General features: G+C 38.8%; 2 protein-coding genes across 5 annotated transcripts in view; both read right to left on the reverse strand.

Annotated features, from left to right (window-relative positions):
• Window positions 1-18,386, reverse strand: part of grk5l (G protein-coupled receptor kinase 5 like) — a 43,408-nt gene extending 25,022 nt beyond the window's left edge. For 2 of the 3 annotated variants that reach the window (XM_043247670.1, XM_043247668.1), the window contains exon 1: window positions 17,713-18,386. In XM_043247670.1, coding sequence (XP_043103605.1) covers window positions 17,713-17,764 — 52 coding nt within the window. In that variant the 5' untranslated portion in view covers window positions 17,765-18,386. The remainder of the gene's footprint in view (window positions 1-17,712) is intronic. The other variant, XM_043247669.1, reaches the window with a different exon arrangement.
• Window positions 18,387-19,305: 919 nt separating this feature from the next.
• Window positions 19,306-21,879, reverse strand: lsm1 (LSM1, U6 small nuclear RNA associated). Of its 2 annotated transcripts, none has more exons than XM_043247184.1 (4): window positions 21,749-21,879; window positions 20,769-20,837; window positions 19,967-20,082; window positions 19,306-19,866 (listed from the first exon to the last, which is right to left on the reverse strand). In XM_043247184.1, the coding sequence occupies exons 1-4, from the start codon at window positions 21,840-21,842 to the stop codon at window positions 19,696-19,698; spliced, it is 450 nt and encodes a 149-aa protein (XP_043103119.1). In that variant the 5' UTR covers window positions 21,843-21,879; the 3' UTR covers window positions 19,306-19,695. The 2 variants fall into 2 exon arrangements, with proteins under 2 accessions (XP_043103119.1, XP_043103120.1); XM_043247185.1 differs by lacking the exon at window positions 21,749-21,879 and adding an exon at window positions 21,104-21,343.
• Between the last annotated feature and the right edge of the window lie 53 nt (window positions 21,880-21,932).

Below are 21,932 nucleotides of genomic sequence, written 5' to 3' on the forward strand. Positions count from 1 at the left end.
TATGTCAGAGGTTACTAAGCTGGATAGATAAAACGAACAAGGTCTACATACTGAAGAAGTCAAATTTTTAAGAAAAAACAACAGCATACTTGTTGAGAATGCCGCAGATTAATAAGATAAATTAATAAAATGCAAAAAATATACACATTTATGAGAAGTATAATTATACTATTATATTACAATTTGCACAATATTTAACTGAATTAATTCAGTGTTAAAGGCTGCTTAATATTGCTCTTCTAGACGCATTATAAACGTGCAGGAATATTGTTGACCCTTTTATTTGGCAGATTCTTTTTTTTAGCAGCAGAGCATGCATTTGCTGACTGCATTATCTCGCTTAATCGTTCATCCATGCTGACTGTTCACCAGTAAACCACATCCTGAGGAAGGGAACAAATTACGTGAAAAAAAAGACAGTAGCCCTGTATTAACCAGACAGACAAAAAAAAACTGTATGTGCACTGTATCGCTGCGAACGTGAGGTAACAGGTATATTTTTTACATCTGCTGAGTTTTCTCTTCGAAGACAAAGGATGTTACGACAAAGTAGATGAAAATATATATTTAAAAAATATATATAAATAAATATATATATAAATAAATATAAATATATATATATATATATATATATATATATATATATATATATATATATATATATATATATATATATATATCAAACATCGACAGTACATAATAGCAGTAATATAGCAAATAAATGTAAAACCACTTTTTCTTTAAACAGCATGTCTTTTTGTGTTCCCATTGAGAGTCTGAAGGGAGAAAAGAGAGCACTGTGATTGGTCGATTACTCCTATAGTACGACGTTTTCAAAATATCTGCAAATCAGCTTGAATGTGATGGAAAGTCTGCTTCTTTTCAGGTTCAGTTCCAGCGAACCAGGTAAAAACAATTAACCAGTCAATTAACATCATCATGCAACGATGAAAAGATCTGTGATTTTGTCTGGCGAACGGCTAAAATACAAGCATTTACAGAGCATCCTATGACTTATGATCATTAATCATCAAACACTTTGGCAATCAAACTATTTCCGGTCTCCATTGACTTCCACAGTCAGTTCAAAGCATTCAAAAATATATATATAGTATCTGTTGCTTTTTTGAAAATGTATCAGACATCTTCTGTCAAACGTCTCTGGTGCTTGCAGCAGAAGTCAAACAGGAAACGCCGGCAACGTTCAGAAACTCTATACCACAATAATAAACTCTCTTTCTGTCGGATCAACACCAGAAGCACGCATAAGCGAAACCGTGCATGGTTTGTTTGCATGCACATGCTGACAAAGACAAATACTTACTCATTAATAAAACAAAAGGTGATACGTGTCACCAATAAGCTGCATGCAAACGCAGCGCTGAATGAAGAGAAGAAGAAAAAAGTGCTGCTCTTGTGAGGCCGACATGCCAGTTTCTGGAAAGCTTTTTGCATTTACGCCACATAGTCAAATGGGTGACATGCAAACATCAGTTGCACGTAATCATGCAAAAGATGAGGGTTTTAATTTGCAGTGCTTGTTTGAATGGCGTCCTTTCATTTGCCTCAATGACGAGTCAGCTTAAAACTCATTAAAACACCTAAATACATGTTTTTAAGCACGATAAAGTGTGATAATGTAGCTTAACAGACTAAGTGATTGCATTTGGGATGTGATATAATTAGCACTTCTTTGCAGTGTGAATAATAATAATAATAATAAGCAATATATACTAAGGGCAGACTATAAATAAATGCATTATAAATACATTTATATGTATAATGCATTTATATTATATATTTAAAATACAATTTTGGCACACACTGGCATGAAACCATTATTAATGTGTGAAAAAAATAAACATGTTTGTGGCAAAACTGTATTTTAAATGCATTATAAATAACAAATCACATTAAAAATTATTAAAATATATGCTAAATAAACGCTAGGCATAAAATTGTTTGAAAAAGTTGCTTCTAGTAAAAGACAACAAAAGGTGAAAACAAGTAGTATAACATGATGAATCACCCCTAAATATGTATCAAAGGTTATGCTGATGGTTTTGAGATGCTCCATTCATACACTTCAGCGCCTTCACTTTCACCTTTTAACAATGAAGCTCCAGTCAGCAGACTTGGACATGCAAAGCATTCACAGGCTTGTCCAAGACAAAAAAAACCCTCCTAAATCAGTCTCCTATCCAGAGGATCTTCCCAGAAAATAAAAGAAAATCCTTTTTTTTTTTATATTGCTGTTTATACAGAAAATAATAGCATGCGCAATAAAAAGAGATTGCTGTTTTAGTTGGCTGTGTGTTTAACAGAGTGTGGAGAGAACTTTTAAAATAATGTCCATCAATTAAAGAAGCCATTACAGCTAGAGGTAAAACATCACATTACCACATAAACACCGCCGTTTCCTTGAGTGCCTTGAGCTTGTTTCTAGGTAGACCCTTTTTTGGTAGCAAGAAGTGGGTTTTCACATGGATAAGAAATTAACCATGCACCAGGATAAAAATGCCCCAGATACTTGTCTTCAGAAATACTGTTGACTTCGTAAATTCCCAGCATGCATTGCAGCATGAATAAATTATACGGTTACTGTTACAGGGTTGTTATGATTTCATTTAAACCTTCTTGTATTATTGTTAGTTATTTGTTGTAGTGTGATGTAAAGGGCTCATCTTTTTAACATGCTCATTTCCAGTGTTCTTGAGATTAATGTGTCTGCTTTTGAGGCCTAGACTATGTTCAACTACTCGCGTTCGTTTTCTGGATATCTTAGTCTTCAAACAAAAGATCATGTTGTCTACCATTAGACTAACTTATCCATCAATGTTTGTCATACGTCAACAGACATCTTCCAAGAAACATTACATTAAGATATATATTCGAGATGATAAAATGTGCTAACTGAACAAAAATGAGACATGCCACTTGATTGGTTGAATCAACAACTTGGTCCAAAGTCCAAAGTCATCTTTTCATTTTTTACAGTGTTAGAATATTTTATCTAGTGCTTTTATGCCATCACAAGCTTACTGGAAGCAGCTGGAACAAATAAAAAGCAATGGTTTCACACAAATGTCAAACACGTGAAATGCGACAAATGTCTCGAATGGAAACATACATGAACTTTAACATCCTGAACATTTAATTGAGCGCAAGCTGCTGCTTTGATGCTTCGCTCAAACCAAAGAGAAGCATTTCCATCAACATGACGGCAGCCAAAACGTCTTTCTAAATCTTTTTATTACATTTAGCAAGTAGAAGTCTTAGTTAAGAAATAAGTCAACTAAGCATATAAACATACACTACTGTGAACGCTATTATTCAGCACCGATGCACTGAACTGATCATGTGACACTGGAGACTGAAGAAATTAGTCTGAAAATACAGCTCTGCGTCACAGGATTAAATTACATCATAACATATATTGAAATGGAAAAGAGTTATTTCAAACAGTAAAAATATTTCGCAACATAACCAATTTCGATCAAACAAATGCAGCCTTTGTGGGCTTAAGAGATTTCTTGGCTAGGAAAAAAAGCCCTTGAAAATCAATTACGGGGCCAAATATTGCCTATCAATAAAAAATACATTCCTGAACCGGCTCGTGACCATATATGGAATGATACTACACCAGCAAATTGTCAAGTATGTGATAATAAACAGCGTAAAATTACATTAAAGCCATGGCTTTATTAGGTTTCATGTCAGTCCAAGTCAACATGAGTGAGAACACGCAACCGGTTTCCAAAAGACGTCCTACGTGTTAGAAACTAGCAAACAAAACCTCAGCACAGCTGGTGTTTATTTAACTCGGCTTTGCCACGGCCCGGACTACGGTAACGGTAGCCAACACAGTCTGGATACAGAAAATAAAAGTCACCCGACTACCTGTGTTAAGTGAAAACAAACCTGCTCTATACATAGTTGGTCTTCTAGTCCATGTGCTTATGTGTTTAAGGGCTTCTCCAAGGTGTGGCCCCTCAAACTACAACAGAAGCCTTTGTGCCACAGGATGTAAAAAAGTGCCGCCTTTTCCAAAGGTGAAGCCCAGGACTATTGGAGGAAGAGGCCTTTTGTTGAAATGTTCCAGAGCGATGCGGTCATTTGTCTTTTTATTATCGCTTTAAGGGCACTGGCTTCAAACTGCTTTTCAAAGAACTCAAGGAGTCATGACCAAGAGAAACTTAGCAATCAGGCCATGCTCACTTTGGCTCAACTCAACAGTGCTGGCTTTGTAAAAGAGTCATATAAAGTCTGGGCCGTTTAAAGGGACAGTTCTCCCCCAAAATACAAATTGCTGTCATCATTTGCTCAAAGGCCATGCAGTCGTAGCCATACAGCAAAATATGTACAGGCCTCTAACACTTTATGGACCAACTCTCGCTATTAACTATTAGCGCGCATAATATTATGACAATACGCATAGTAATTGCACAGACTGTTCATAATACCTAAACATAACCACTGTACTGTTAATAAGCATTCATTATAGGAGTTCATTACATAAACTACAAACTTTATTTGTTGTCTATAACATGCGTCAACATAAAAACACATTAAAAAAAAAAAAAGTTTGTGAACAAACTCTGAAGTTGAAGCAGTTGTAAAGTTTGAAAAGCTTGGATAGATTTCATAGATGTTGACAGCTTGTTGCTAGCATGATTTAGCATATTTCTAACATATATAAATAAAAATGTCTCCTTAACCCTTTCTCTTTTCATTATGTGAAAATACACATGCCTCGCTAACATGAACACACACAAAGTTGAGCACAGAAAAACACACATCACATGTAGAAGGAAGATACGTCACAAATGTTGAAATACAATATATGATAATGTAATACATTTAATTTTAAAAGGGAAAACCACCAGAATTTCTGCTCAGAGGGTGGCCCATTTTAATGCGTCTACTGTAAATGTGCACGTGTTTTTCATTGATTTATCACCCTTATTACGGAAAAGTAATATTGGATATATCAGACCCCTGACCTAGTCTTTTTCTGGTGTGGTCTCAGAATGAGGCACTGCCCTCTTCCCCGCGAGTAACCTCAAAACAATTCATTCATTTGCTAAATGTCAGGTAATATTATGGCAACAGTTTGAAATTCTTTGCAGTCATTGGCTGTTAACTTTTAAAGAGATAAGACCTTAAATTGTTACCCGATAGCCCATTCTGCCTGGTATCACCTTATATATTAATACACACACACATACAGTATTTATATATCTTGAGTATACGTTTATATATTCATATTTTTGTATTTGATCATATATTCATGCGTGTTTGTCTTTATATATACACATAGTAAACACAAATATCATGTGAACAAAACCACAATATGCAGAATTCTACGTAAAGAACAGATCAAAATAAAGAGTGCTGCTTTTATGACAACGCTATGGGTCGGTTGCATCCTTTTTTGTATGTACACAGCATAAAGACTAGGCCAGCTATGACTGAATTTTCCTTTTTGAGTCAATTCATGCGAGACATGAAACAGGATGTCTGTGGTAGTCTAAAATGCAAGTGGTGCACTGGTGGAAAGACTACACTTCTCACAGGTTTACAGAGATATCAAATATTTGTCAATACCGATCTTTGATTTCAACAGCGTTCGATTACAGACCAACAGGAAGACAGTTATTTAATCCACAGGCCGCGCGTGTTACCAAATACTGTTTTTATTGCGAGTTCAAGAACACTCAACAAAAAGAACTAAACCGCTTGGGTCGCATAAATTCAACGAGGCTTTCATTCGCGCCGCTAAATCAAGCGTTGCTATTGTTTATTGTATTTGCAATAAAGAAGTGAACTCTGCCTCATCTAGGGAGCAAAATATCATCTCTGTATCCGAGTATGCCTACTTCCCTTCCGTACAGTATGCAGTACCTCAAATTAATAGCAGGTCAAGATGTGCAGCATTATGAAAACATCAGGAACGTTTGAACGTGAAATACATCAAGAACAACCAGAACAGTTAGCAACTTAGCAACTGCGTAGCAAAGTTTTGTCAGGGGCCTGTAACGACCAGCGTTGTGGCGAGATGATGCTCAAACATACTAAAAGGGAAAAAATTCATTCAAAATGTTAAGAGCTGCCGTCGTGTTCTTGCAAATCCAGAATGCAAACTCTATGAATGCAAACATGATGCTAATTTCCTTTGTTTACATATGATATAGCTTTAACAAATGGTTTTCCTTCCATCTCGTGAAGGCTGAAGATGCAGATTGAACAAGCACGAGATGAAATTGATTCTAGGTCCAAATGCTATTAAATGACTTGGTGTCAATTTAATCTAACTGAATAATAACATCATGTCTGCGTTTTTTCCCAAAAAATATAATTTTTGAACAATTACCGAAGGATAACAGCTTGTGGCAAACAGCTGATATACTGTACGTTCAATCAGTTCTCCTGAAGTCATGCATACTTAATGTGACATTTGATAATTACCAGAATTAAAAATAGCTTTTGAGCTTGGGGGCAAAATCTGTTTGTGTACACACACACACACACGTCAGATGGGGTCAGATGCAAGTACATCGACCGTGAACACAGTCGTGGTAGTGTTTAACCTAAGAGCAACTCAGCAGTAACTGTGAAACTGGATTATGACATCAGGTTCAGTCCACCTGTACCAGAGGAAAAACTCCTAAACAACTGACCCAAGCTCTGTGACAATGACATCTTAGTTCAGATTACAGTTCTCGCTCGCTAAATCTATGCATCTACCTATCTGTATGTGTGTGTGCATATCCGTCCATCCATTGATTATCAAAAATAAAAACAGCAATTTTTGATTACAATTTCAAATAGCATCTAATCAAAAATATTGAATATATTAAATATTGTTTAATTAAATGTAATTGCATTTATTTATTTAAATGGCAAAGCTGAATTTTGATCCAGAATTCATATCAGTAAGGCGGTTGTGCTGCTCAGTATTTTTTGTGGAAAAGGAGGATTGTTATTTGATGAACAGAAAGTTCATAAAGTTAATAAAGAGCTAATAAAAACACATTTAGGCTATGTGCAACAGAAACCTTAAATCTTTACAGTGTTTGATTTCACATTAATAACATTACCGCTGAATACAATTATTAATTTCTTTAAAACCAAACAAACAAAAAAAAAAAAACCTGACCCCAAATTTCTTAAAAGTCGTCTAAAATTGTAAACAAGAAAAAATATTGTATTATTATCCATTACTAAAAGTACACAAACATATAATAATACACAAACATACATATAATGGTAATAATATTATAATACAACTTCCTAAATACGTTTTTCATATGGTTCAAGATGTGGGTCACGATGGTTTACTAACCAACAAATTCCTGCATTGATCTCTATCTATAGTCCTTGTCTCGCTGAACACGTCGAGCTGGTCAAAATGGCTTTATCAGGTAATAAAGTAGTAAATATTGTTCAGTATCTTGAGCAGGCTTACCCATTCACTTCATAAGACCTCAGTATTTTCGCCAGGAGTCACAGAATGGTGATTAATTATTATCCTGAATGGCTTGACCCTATTAAACAGTTGCTCGCCACCAAGTCCAAAAGCTCTCCCGTCACCTTTAATGCCGAGCTGTCAAAAGCATTTGTATTTCTGCCTGCATGTTACTTACACGTGCAAGAGAGACTGAGTATGTCCCTGTAGCGTACGTGTGTGTGTAAATCTGACTCCGTTTGATCCGTGCAGGACCGGCACCCCTGCACAGGAATCATTAAACACTTCCTGAGACCTAAGCCAGGTGTTGCGTCTCTCCTTGGCACTATAAATAGCGCCGGTGAGGAATGCGAGAAAGCATGCCGGTCCGACTGCCATCACGGATGCTTTGTGCTACAATTACATAACGCGCAAGCATCACAATACTGTCACCCAGGCATCCCACAAAGTCCACGGGAAAAAGAATAGATGGCGAAAGAGAAAAAGAGGAGGGGCCGAAAGCTCAGGGAGAGGCAGACGGCGTTCGATTAGGTCTTCTTCTCTGACGTGCGGGTCATTCAGCTCAACGTAAAGGCCGGTTGTAATCAGGGATGTTGGTTAAACGGTTGTCCGGAATGGCATGCAGGAACCGGACCGATGTTTCCTCATCGAACATCAAAGCCGAAACGCGCCGTTTCGGACGAGGGTCAAACGGTTTGGCTACTCCTCACAGAGCCTCCGACTTCCTCGCCAGCTGTTCTTGATTTCCTTTACACCACTGCCGCTCCCTCGGCCTCTTCCCCTTCCAGCTCCCCATATAAACGTCCCACCTGACTCCTGGCGCGTTCAGGGGGTTCGGGCACATCACTGCTGAACATTCGGAGTTCAGCGCAGCATTCATTATGACGCCAGCATGAATGCAATTAGTCTTCTGCAGTCGGCTGTTTTTTTAATTGAAACCAATACAAAACGGAAACTGAAAGAAACTCTGCAGAAGGCCTTGTAGTTCTCTCCTGAATTTGAACAGCTGTTCCACGCACGTCACGCACCTCACACAATGGGATATTAAATATTTAGGCCAATTTGTTGTGTGCTCTTAACTACCTATGAGAACATCCTAATTTGTGATCCGCTCCACAAAATTCTTAGGATTTTTTTCCCCAAAGTCGGCATGGAAATGTTATGTGGGATTGCCTGAGAAGGCCTCAGAATCTGCATTTCTCTGTGATTAACACCAATGATGTTTCTTTGGATTATCAGGAACATCGCTGGCTTATATTCAAGGAGAAATGATGTCGAGAGTATTAATATCATATTTGAGGACATCAACTAGTTGCTAATATGTGAAGAAAACATCTACAGTATAATAGCACACAAAGCACGTCATGTTGAGTTTTTGTGCAATGCATCAAGTTGTTTTGAACTACAATATGAACAATAGGAAATATACACTAATGCACAATTACCTACAAAGTCTTATTTTGCTGCAAAAGCCTGACATCTAAGACTGAATCTATAGACAAAACAATGCTTCTGTTTTATCATGAATACATCATGCTTTTAAAATTATCCTTTCATATATATATATATGTATATAGTGTGACATAATGAGAACATGAAGCTTAAGTTCCAAACAAAAAGTTTTTTTTTTTGCATCATATTTGATAATAACAATGTAACATGATTTACAATAAAATAAACTTAAGTAGCTTCAGTTTAGTAAGCATTCATCTTCATATACTGCTAACAATATAAATTATTGATGCATTTACTGTAAATTAGAGCTGTCAAACAATTAATTGCAATTAAAAATCACATCCAAAATAAGTTTTATTTACACACACACACACACACACACACACACACACACACATATATATGCGTGTGTGTTTACTGTGTATATTTATATAAACACACCTATTTTGGTTTGTGTTTATATAAATATATACAGTAAACACACACGCATATATGTATATATTTAAAAAGAATGTTAAGTTAATTAAATATATTCATATATGATCATTTATATGCATAACAATATACATGTAAATACAAAATATATGCTCTGTGTGTATATATATATATATACATACACACACACACACACACACACACACACACACACACACACACACACACAGTATACACACTATATTGTGCAAACAAACCATAGTTTGACAATTAATCTGGATTATTCATTTGACAGCACTACTGTAAATATATATAACAAATAACTAACAAACATTTTCAACAGGTATTTCAGTTAAGTTTTTTTTAGACTTTATATGGATAATAATTTTATAAACCACTCCAGGAAAGTAAATAATTAGGCTCAGTTTTACTATTAGTTGAGCCACTGGCACAGCTTACCCCAGAGCATCTGGTACACTTTACTACGCAGCTTTCAAAAAACTATTAAGTAATATTTGTAGTTCTATTATAGTTCGCTATATTTTTTTAGCATCAATGCTAGTCATTTCTCTCATCTCTTCAGCTCTGCATGACCGGTCTGTTCTAAATACATACATCAGGAAATATCCACAGTAAGCTAGATAAAAAAAAAAGAGTTTCCTCTGTATACCATTACATTCGAGGTTATTCAAATCCTTCATCAATAGGACACAGTTTTTTGGTTCACACAATGCAAAATGCAAAGCATGGCACGTACCCATGGCTTGCATCATACAAAGCAGAATTTCAGACCAATAATGATGTATTCTACCAGTCCTCTGGCCTAAATTGACAACATTGTGCGCGACTTACGGAGTAAATCATAACATTCCCATAAGTCTTTACCTCCATAAGTCAATAAAAAATGCTGCTGAAGAACACGCACAGGGTGATGCATGGTATTTTTTACAGCAAGTCCAAATCGAGACTAAATATTTCACAGTTGGCTCTTCTCTCGCACTCACATAAACAGGCTCTCATGGAGAGCGAGTGGGCTGAAGGCGAGGTTCAGACTTCACCGTGATGGACCTTCCCTTCCATTAGAGTCTCTCCACTCGGAAGAGCTTTTAAAACTTTACTGCATTACGTCACTCGAAACAGCAAGAGACCGCATTCGAGGACGGCTGATAAAGCCCGTAAAACCTTTAGAGGAAAAAGCGGCGGATGAAAGCGAAAGAAACCTCCCCTGCTCTTCAGCGGGACAGAATGTGGATAAAAGTTGGGCTGCTGCGACGCGAGCTTCGTGTCAGCGCCCTCAGATGAGGCAAGAACTGAGCTGCTCTTCACGGTGGAGCGTCAGCCGCGAGCACCCAGGACCTGTCGCGACACGCTTCGGGTTTTATCAAGCGTCGTTCGTTCTGGACCGCTGTGACAAAAAGCAAAACGGAACTCTGTTTTGATTGCGATCCGAGGGTTTATTTTCCCTTTAAGATGGCACTTCGGTCCAGTATTTCTAGGGCTGTCAAAATCCGGCTCAAGCCGACAATTATCTAATCAACCAGCCATGTATTCTAAGAGTACCAGGACAGCTGAAGGTCGCAATAGCTTGACCTTTCCTTTTCCTTACTGCTGGGACTGTTCTAGCCCCTCTTCAACCCTTACAACGTAAGCGAGCAGCTCTTAAAGAGACAGTGAACGCGAAAATAAAGATTACTCGCGTAGCTTATTTCAACGCGATAACAGTTTGTAATACAGACAGGCAATCGATATCCAAAAAGCTCTATGTTTGGACTCTTTTGAAGTCAAATGTCAAAGGCAGAGCCATGTCTTGAATATTGTCCAGAATCACAGTATTTATAAAACAGTAGCCTACTATTTCTGGCGAGAGTCATCCAATGGTTACTTTACTATGCCAATAGGCCATGGGAAAAGATACATGACTGGCAACCGGCTAGTACTGTAGGTCACATGACAACGATAACATGACGGATGGAGTACATCTGGATTACATTCATACGACATACTTCAAAATACGTTAAAGGGACTTAAGGGAATGAAGAAAAAGAAAGGAAACCTTTTATACGCCACATTCAGTCTTAATCAAACGCGTCATACTTCAGAAATGCCTGTTAATGCTTCTTGTCTTGTCACATCACATTCAATAACAAATTACATAAAACATGTTAAAGAGAGACTACATTTTAGATTTAAAATGGCACGATTCTCTATTCAAAAAGGCAAAAATGTACAAAAAAAAAAAGTTTGCCTCACTGAAAATTACTGTCAGGCATTTAACATTAAATTAAATTACCATAATAAAATGAAATGTTTAGCAGCTTGCATCATGCTGAAATTTAAGTTTGGTTTCTGTAAACAAACTGCTTTCAGACATTTTGACGCTGACGAATGCTGTTTGACCTCGAAAGTAGACAAAGTAAATTTTATTTTTAATTTTTTTACATTGTCTCATCGTAAATCCGAAGCGGTGCATAATAAAGCAGCATTAAAAATATTAAACAATATGGGGGGCTATTAAGCCAAAATCTGATTACTGGAGGTGAACCCGTCCTAGACAGCAGAGGTCATGTAAAAAAATAAATAAATAAATGGACAGCTCACACTTATAGATTTTAAGATGCACATACAATTTCCAAACACCTTGCCATCTTGTCCTAATACACGCGCATTCGACTGAAAAACATGACTCCAAGCGCAGCCCAGGCGCAACTTTCCCCTCGACCGCTCCGAAATGTACCCAACGCCACAAGTCAGTCAACAAGTTAGTATGGATATTGACCGTGTGGAATCAGATCAGACAGAAATGACATCAGCTGAGGCAACAGACGTCCGCTCGCAAGCCAACCGGCCATTTACAACGAGTCAAATTCAATTTTCACGCCTATCAGTCTCGGCCCTACACAAGCTTCAGCACTTCTGCTACATATTTGTGTTGCTTGTGCCACAGCACATCCACCCGATGTGGCAGTCCCTGCTAGACTGGGTGTGGATAAACAATGCTTTAACAAAATGCCATTTGAGAAATATGTATGTCGGGCCTATTGGGGCAATAATGATGATTTTGTGGGGCGACATCAAAAACTTTTAGGCTTTAAAAGACAGTCAATAAAAGTCAATCCTATCAATATGATGTTCATACTGTATAATATTGCAACAAATTATTTTTTTTAATACGAGTTATTAATTGTATTATAACATCTTTTTATTATTAACATTTGTCCTGTGCTGAAAATATCGTACTATTTTTTTTTTTTAAATCGCTTTAAACTTTTCATTATACAGCTACATTAAATCACCAAATCTTGGATTCATCCTTTTCAGAATCAGCTAGTTTTATGCCAATGTGATAACGTTTGCAAATTTAGTAGAATAAATGCATATCTAGTTTCATTTCAAATAAATCAAAGCATGTTTAGCTTTTCGCTGAATGAATATATGCATGAATATATAATTTAGAGTTTTGCAATCACATTTGACAGACAGCTTCGTCCAAAACAACGAGCAAGGCATTCCTTGAGAATCGAACCCATGACCTTGGTGTTGCTAGCACTATGTTTCAGATACAAATACATCTATTAGAAATACCATTATCTGTTTTAACGCCAATGTTAGGAATATACAGCACATAAAAACTTTATATCTCCAGCATGTTTATCACATATTTTTCAGAAATGCGTCACCTTTGATACACCAACTACATTTCTGTAAGGAACATTTTAGCTGTGTATTAACAAAAGTATGCAATTCCTCAAATGCAGTGACGTAACTTTTTAGCATCTGGCTGAAGCAGCGGCTCAAATTTTCCTTGTTTTGTGTGACACAGTATTTCTTTTTCTCTCAATTCTTTCTCCTTGCTTTCACTGGCTTTCATTCACCGTCAGTCTTTTTTTTTTTTTTTTTGCTCTTTCTATTTCAGCCTCCTCCATTGCCTCCGTCTTCATTTAGACGGGTCTGGATGACGTTTATTCTTCAGGATTTCACATGGCGCATTTTCCAGCGAAGCGGAGCGGTCTGCCAGCTCCAGACTTCTTGAATGGGAAGGAGAGCCCCTCGTCCGCCGTCGTCATGGGTTACGACGTGCACTCCACATCGCCTAAGTTGTCAGAGGAGGCCAGGGTCGGATTACAGCCTTGCTTAGGAATTCACCCCCCACCATTTCTCAGACATAGCCAGTCACTCATTCTTTGAAAAGACACCAACACAATGCTACTTCCACGAGAGGTTGCCAAAAGTAAAAAAAAAAAAAAAAAAAAAAAAAAAAAAAAAAAAATGACCTAAGGTCCTGGTTAACAGGCCTGTTCTCGGTTATTGTTCCACGGTGTATTTGACGCTGTTGACTTAATGCAACAAGCTACACATTTAGGATCGGTCAAAATTATTGAATAGTTCTCAAACAAATCAACTATTTGAATCTGTTTTTTTTTAAATGGCACATAAATTTCAAATAACTATATACTATAAAAAACATGATTCTAGAGTACCGGATGTATTACGAAATCTAAAAATTATTTATAAATAATAAAACTTTAAGACTGACTAGTTGACCAGATGACAATAAAGCACTGACAATCAATGAAATAAGAAACAATCAGCTGACAATGAAATAAGATGTGCAGGAGAAAAACGCAGAGAAGGAATAGGTTGGATGGTGAAATGATTCATAACTGAATGAAGCCAGATTGAATGTCTAAATCATTTCCAGCCTCAGTAACACCAGTTGAAATATAATGTTGTTTCAGAGGAAAATAATACATTTTGATTAAAGACTATAAAGAAAAATATTCATTTGGAACAACACACACACACACACACACACACTGATGAACCATTCAACTCAAGAAGGTTGGGTTTGATTTCATATTGACTCTACATCCTACTATGAGGTGACCCTGGATTGAAGACAGCGAGGCTATTTTTCTTATCTCCTATCTGCCTGTATTGTCTGTCTGTGATAATGACACCAGATATCTGAGGTCCTGAACTCGGCTGATATGTTTGTCTTATGTCATCTTCATATTTCTCCTCTCGCGGGTGAACTTCCATCATAAATCTAAACAATTCTCACAGCTCGTGCTCGTGGAAATTTACTAGGCTTGTAGAGAGCTGCACAATGCATGTACAGTAACATCCGATCGCTTCACCTGATGCAGCGGCTTACAGTAGGAAATGATGTCACTTGCGGTGGGAGGAAAGGGAGAGCATGCTCGAAACATGCTCCGTGCGAGTACAAGAGCGCAAGTGCAGCAAGGCTAACTCAGTGTCTCAGAGGGCAAGTCTGCGCTGCCATAGAGGGTGCTATACAGTGTGGAAACCTCTCGCAAATTACAGTGTTTTTCTTGCAGTAATAGAGTTGGTTTTGGAAGAACTTTATATCTCATAATTGCGACTTTCTATTTTATAGCTGCAAGTTAAACTTTCTCACAATTAAACATTTAATTTTTTTTTGAGGTGTAACCAGGTTTCGGTATTATGGTGTGCATTACTGTATTTCTCACAACAGCAAACAAAGCTGCATCTGCAAGTAACAAACTTTTTATCTCATAATTGCAATGTTGTATCTTACAGTTGTGACTATCTCCGTTCAACAAAGTTTCCTACAGTTTCTAAAATACATATACGTGTGTGTGTGTGTGTATATATATATATATATATATATATATATATATATATATATATATATATATATATATATATATATATAAAAATTTCAACTTTGCATCTCACAATGTCGCCAATTTATTTCTTTTTGTAAACTTTCTCACAGTTAAACGTTTTATTTTTTAAATATTTTAATTTTTAAACAGGCTTCAGTATTATTGAATGAACTATTTCTCACAGTAACAGGAAATATAGCTGCATGTGTGAAAAACGTGCATCTTTATATCTCATAATTGCGACCATGTTGGTTTCTTTTTGTAGCCTTTCTGACAATTACCCATTTTATATTCTCCTCCATATTGCAGAATGAATTAGCGTATTTCTCACAAAACTCGTTTCTTTCTCTCTCATACTTGCTACAGTCTTGCTACTTGATACTCTTGGCAAACTCTCAATTCTACCAATTTGATATTTCACTCTGAAGTGGAAACGGGCTCCTGAACTGTAGTGCGCTTTAGTGTACCGTGTCTTCTGAGCTCAAGTTAGCCGATATGTCATGCTACACGAATACCTGAAAATGCTCAAGCAAATCTAAATTAAAATCAGCACGCACCGACGCCACACTCAAGGGCCTACCTTCTCAACGCCAGCGCGACGTCGAAGCCTGAATGTGCTCAATCTCCGAGCACACTATCATAACAGACCTAGATGGGTTTTCTGTTTAGTTTGGGGCTGCCTGGCTCTGGCCGGGCTCTCTAATGATTTCGGAAGCGTGGCTTCGGCCATGTAAACAGACTGTGTGGCCTGTAAACTCTGCTTTTCCTGTTATCTGCTGCTAGACGAACATTTGGACAAGAATCTGCATGCCTTGCGCCTCATTTTCTGCTCCGAACGCAGCGCGATAAACAGATGGGGGGGGGGACGGTGACACACAAACGGACGAAGAGCAAACAAAGCGGACCCTCGCCGAACAAGAGCTTTCTCACACACACGGGCTCGCACACATCAATAAACACAAGACCACTTTAAAAAAAAAGCTGATTTCCTGATGTTCCCTCTATGTGCAAAACTTGAAAGGCAGAAGCATGAGAAGAAACACGTTTAATAGCAGCACCACTAGTAGTATAGTTTTTAATGACATGAAGCTATTTTGAAAACTAAAGTGAGGTTACTGAATAAAAAAAAAGTTGTCTAGTTGTATTAAAAGCAGGGCAGTATAATCAAATGTTGAAACGTGTTTGTAAAAAGGCCTTTTTCAATATTTGTACAAAGCGTTGTGAAACGTGGCCTCAACAACTGTGCACACTTGTACCCACTGTCCTTAGAGAGAAAAACTACTGGAAGCGTGGAAAATAACCAACCAAGCTGCTTTGATGAAGTCTCATTTTAAAAAATTCTCCACATTATTCGGTTACATCAGCGACCCGGGAAGGCAGCTAATGTTCCTAGCCTAGCGCTCACCGTCCAGCAACACAGTGAGGTAGCCTGTAAATCCCGCACTTGTCAAAACCTGGTCATTTATGGTAAACTCCAGGCCAAGAGCGCAGGAACTCAATGCGTGAGCCTGTGCCTCTGGGCCTTTTGGGCGATTAACGGACACAACGTCTGTGAAGCTACGGCTAACAGGGTTTGTCGGCTCCATATTTTGCAATGTCGAGAACTCTGAAGGATCACTGAAAAGCACAAAGTGAACGGCGCGTTGAGATGTAGGGGGCTGGAGATCAAGATCACGACAGGCTGCAAGAAGATGAACCTGATCAAAGATAGAAGTGACTCGCTTCAGATTCACTTTCTGAGCAAGCGTTGACTGTGAATAATATATGGTCCCCTTGAAATAAAATCAACAGAACGGTAGTACAACTAACCCGAATATGATGAATGTACTATTTCTGCCTTTCCTTCTCAAAACCACCAGGACTCTATTATAAATTTCCGTGATGTAAGAGAGCAGCTTTACACTTACAGCTAAATGTACTTCCACACCGGTTATGTCACAGTGGGGAAAACGTCCAATTAAAACCTTTATTTTATCGTGTGCAATATCATCACAATATCAACGCCACTCGCTGTCTGACAAAGAGGCAGCACGTACTACAAATCTATCCATCCTAGTATTGTGATTCTGGTCTGCATCCGGCTCAATCTGAATCTAAATCAATCAAGCGTCAGAGGACGCTTCAGCATAGCGGAACGGTGGTCTTCAGGCGAGGCCTTATGTTTCAAAACACCAGCAAGGGAAGTAGCGGTTACTGTGGTATCGGTGGTAACGAAGACGAGCGTCGTTCACGCTGCCTTATAGACAGTTTGACCTGGTTCCGACCGCGTTTACGTTAAGCAGCAGCGCGTTTGCGCGAAAAGGAGCGTCAAAAGGCGGCAGCTGTAACACATCTACCATTTCCTCTCGCGTTACGCAGCCCGCCTCACCGAAAGCGTAGCATGCGGCGAACGCAGCTCGCGTTTTTAAAAATCACGACGCGTGAAGGGGACGTAGGAGGCTGATGTTTTCCTCCCGTAACGCGCGCCAACTGTCAAGCGATACAATGTAACGGCGTTCTGACGCTGGCGTTCTGACGCCGGTTACAGATGAAAGCGCCGCCGGAGGTGTTCGAAACAACGTTACAGGATAAATCCACTCGGCATTACATCATCGCGATAGGTGCGCGAGCGGCGACAAAAAGCCAGCAGAGTACGTGAGATTCACGCACGGCAAAAATCACATTCAATCCCCCCCCCCACCCCCCGTAGTTTTCCGTACTCACCCTCTCTCGCCTTCAGGAGCACCGTGTTTGCAACAATATTCTCCAGCTCCATCAAAACAGCCCTCCGCGATACTGCCGTGGAAGCCGAAGAGTAGACCGAGCTCCTTATTGCTCCTCCCTGCCGAATACGCTGTTTTCCGTCCCCGCAAAAGTGTTCAAATCGAAAACCCAGGCATATTTTTAAACTATCAATACACGTACGGGCAGGTCGAACAACGAATCGCTGGCGCGCGCGTGCGGTTGCTGTAGTTTGCGCCACAAAACGCGTGAGGAAGGCATCGCCTGTTCAAACGAGCCACTGGCGACGGGTCCCGTTAAAACGAACATGCCAAAGACAGCAGGCCGACGTCTACATCCTCTGGGGCTGCACGGCAGAAAAAAAAAACGGATCTGGTATCGCGCGGTCGATCGCAGATGAGTTGTTGAAGTGCCGCTGTCACTATCAGCGTGCTCCCTCTCTCGGCGCGTAATCGAAGCGGGGCTGGGTTTCTGCTTTCAGTTGTAATTTTTTGGCTCGGTCCCAGGCGGCTTTCCTCGTGGCTCCGCTCAGATTTACGTTCAAATCGCGTGGCGACGCGAAGGGACGAGAGCGCGCGCGCGGTTATAGCAGCGTACGGGGTTCATCTTTAGCGCTTGTCATGTTTCCTTGTCATTCCTATTCAACAAGCGTTTGGGAAAGGGGCGTGTTCAAATGCAGCTGTGACGCACGGGACCGAGAACAAGCATGCATGGCTGTCAAAGGATATTTGATAGCAGCACATTCATGCCGCTCCCGCTCATTCAGTCGGCGCTGGGCGCAATAATAGAAAATGGGATAGCCCGGGATTAAAAGTCAAGGCCAGTAAATAGCGAAGGGGAAGAATTACACCCTGCTTTGATTGAAACCGGTGGCCATTTTTACTCAACGTTACGGGAGTTGAGTTTTGTGCGCATAGGCGAACTGAGCAACTTTAAACGTACGCGCGGTCCAAAAGACATATAGCGCGTGGATATAGTATAGTATAAAACATGACCAGTTTTTCCTCACTAGACTTTAGCTACTACCACTAATAGCGGACACTTTGAAGTGAAATTGAGTGAATTTACCACTTATCTAGGGTGCTCTACATCCTCAAGAAACCCTCTCGTCTACACTTAAATGTATATTTTACTATCAATTTCTAAGTGGAAACTTGTGCTACACGTACTAAACAAAATTGCACCGCGATTTAGTGCAATATATTTAGTCCGCCTATGTGTGTCAAAACACTTCTGTGCCGTTTTAGCTCGTGCCTAACAAAGCTTTAAACTGTTGATGTCCTTCTCTGGGAGAACTATTGCCTGAAAACAGAACAAAGGCTCAATCACCCCCTAGCTACCGATTAATGCAAGGACATGCTCCACATGAAAATCCTAATTGGACCACTGTTCAAGCACATACTAAACCCAAATGAAAAATTAATAATTAAAAAAAAATGTCTATTTGAAACATCTAACGTAAATACACTAACATTTTAACTATTTGGCTTCTAAAAACACACTTGGAAATGAATCACCAAATCGCATCACAAAATTAAATGTGGCAAGCAGACCGGACAAAATAAAGAAAGAGGATTTTCATTGGTATAAAATAGGTTTAATAGAACAAAAATATCTTCAGTGTTGTTTTCGTGCGTTTTACATAATATACCAACTTAATCGTAGCGTCATATCCATAACATAGTGAACACTGAAATAAACTTATTTCCTTGTATACCATTATTGTCGTTTAAACAAAGCCGACCGGCCAAGCGCTTCGGTTTGGTGCGCCATCTTTCATTTCGCTGTGGCATCATGCCATGAAAGAAACAAAGACGGTGTGCGGTTCTCAAAACATGACTTTACAGCAACTAGTGAAACTAAATCTGACGCTCACTCCTCAATCATTTATACAGAATGACCTCAGATAAAAAAAAAAACACCCAATAAAACAAATAAAATCATCCAAAAAGAACTAAAGATGTTTCAGAAGTCATCTAACGTGTCGGCTTTAGGAATCGATAAGCCTCGCTCTTTCACCGCCTGCAGCTTCAATCTCTCCGACTCTTGCTTGGCTTGCTGTTCTGTCCGCTGTTCCTCCAGGATCTCCTCAATGGAAACTCTCTGGAGGATCTGATCACACTCTTTATCCAGATCCTGCGAGGAAGCGATAAGGCAAGCAGTGGCAAGATTTAGGATCGGTTAGCGTCGTGAAAGTCATAAAATCCTTCCTAGAGCAGAGTAAACATGTACTTACTACTTCTCCGAGCAAGACGACATTCTCTCCTCTGACAACAAATATCCCACGAGGTATGTCACCAAATTTCTTCCCGACGTGGATGCGTTCAACGGTTTGATGCAAAACTAAATTAGCTGTGGAATAAAACGAAAATAATGTTACAAGAAGTTCATCTCAGATGTATACACATCATTTGAAAGCTAAGTAAATTATCTTTCCATTCATTTATGGTTTGGTAGGATAGGACATGTTTGGACAGGATACAACTATTTGAAAATCTTGCATCTGAGGGTGCAAAAAAAAAAAAAAAAAAATCCATTGAGAAAAATCAGCCAATAAAGTTGTCCAAATTAAGACCTTAGCAATGCATAGGCCTATTACTTCTTATGTTAATTAAGTTTATATTTATATATCTTCATGCAACATGATCTTTCCTTGAAAAATCAATAATTTTAACCCATACAGTGTATTTTTGGTCCTAAATATACCGTGCTGCTTAAGACTTGTTTTGTGCCTCAGGGTCACCCTCACACGGTTACAAACTTTCTTTTGGCAAAACATAAAAATATATTTTCAATAACGTTGGCGTCCCAACCTCACTGCACGCCACTGACTTTAACCGTACATGAAAAAGAAATAAACTACTACATAAATACATGCTTTTACGGTTTAGCATGCAGGTATGGACTGACAAGAGAGTGAGTAAATTACGCATTATGTTTAAATTATCTTTCCCCCCCAACACCCAAGAGTGGAATATCTTGCAATAAAATGAACATATTTAATTGCGAACTTAACAACGTTAGGCCTCCATACATACCAAACTGATCTATGCTTCTGAGGATCCCAATCAATGTTCTTCCATCGCGAAGCAGAACAAGGTGTTTCTCTAACAAGGGGGCAAATCAAAGCATCGTCAGTCACATGAGTACCGCTGAACTTGAATATATGATATAATTTTATAGGATCATCAGAACATCTGCACTGATTCGATTAGCGTTCATCTTGCGGGACGACAGACAACAGGTTTTCTGTTTTTATCTTAAACGTGCAGCGACAACGTGACTTTTATAAATGCTCAAAGATGCTAGACGAACATCTTTACACAACGCGGGTGAGTTCACGATGCTTTTGACTCTTCTGCAGTTAACTTACTATCAATGTCCTCGATGAGGCTCGCGGTCCCTGGCATGTAATTCATTCTGCTGACATTTGGGAGATTTTTTTTAAACGTAAAGTATCAAGCCATGGACCATTTCAAATGTGTATCCTTATTTCCACAGGATGTAACACCGTGAAAGTGCTTCCGGTTCATTTTAACCCTTTAAACTCTCGCTTGCTCGCTCCAAATGCCCCAAGCTTACATTCAGTTTATTTTTGAACTACACTACACTGACTGACAGCCTAATGGTGCGACTTCTCGGTGTTTGAGCTAGATACGCTGATAACCAGTTCTTAATTATATAATGCGAACCAAACAAATGGTTCATTTGAGTCGAATCTTTTCAATGAACCGGTTCACAAAACCGCGCTCACTGAATCGCAAAACTTTTTTGGACAATAGATGTAATTTTATTAAGAAAAGTACGTAAAAATACAGCGTAACCTCGCGTTGATTTTTATCCGTATTTTGAATTTTTAACATTTGTTTTGTCTCCAAGGAAATGTCCGTAAACTTCACACAAATTGTACTCATAATTTTCTATCAGTGTATTACAATTATTTGTTTGTATTAACCACGGCAGGCGAACAAAAAACGTTTTAAATAACCCTTTATCAATAATTAAATGAATTACTTACGTGACGATTGTGTTTTGGATGTAAAAGAATCGCTGAAAAGAATCTCTTGAAAAGAACCGATTCGCAATAACGGACTTCCCATTACAAGAAACATACCGTTGTCACATAAGAGTGGCGTCACCGCAGCGCTCGTCTCCTATTGGCCGGTTAAGCTGTCAGTCAAGTGGCGTCGGCTGGCGAGTTG

Source organism: Puntigrus tetrazona, chromosome 8 (assembly GCF_018831695.1).
Source record: "Puntigrus tetrazona isolate hp1 chromosome 8, ASM1883169v1, whole genome shotgun sequence".
Taxonomy (NCBI): Eukaryota; Metazoa; Chordata; class Actinopteri; order Cypriniformes; family Cyprinidae; genus Puntigrus; species Puntigrus tetrazona.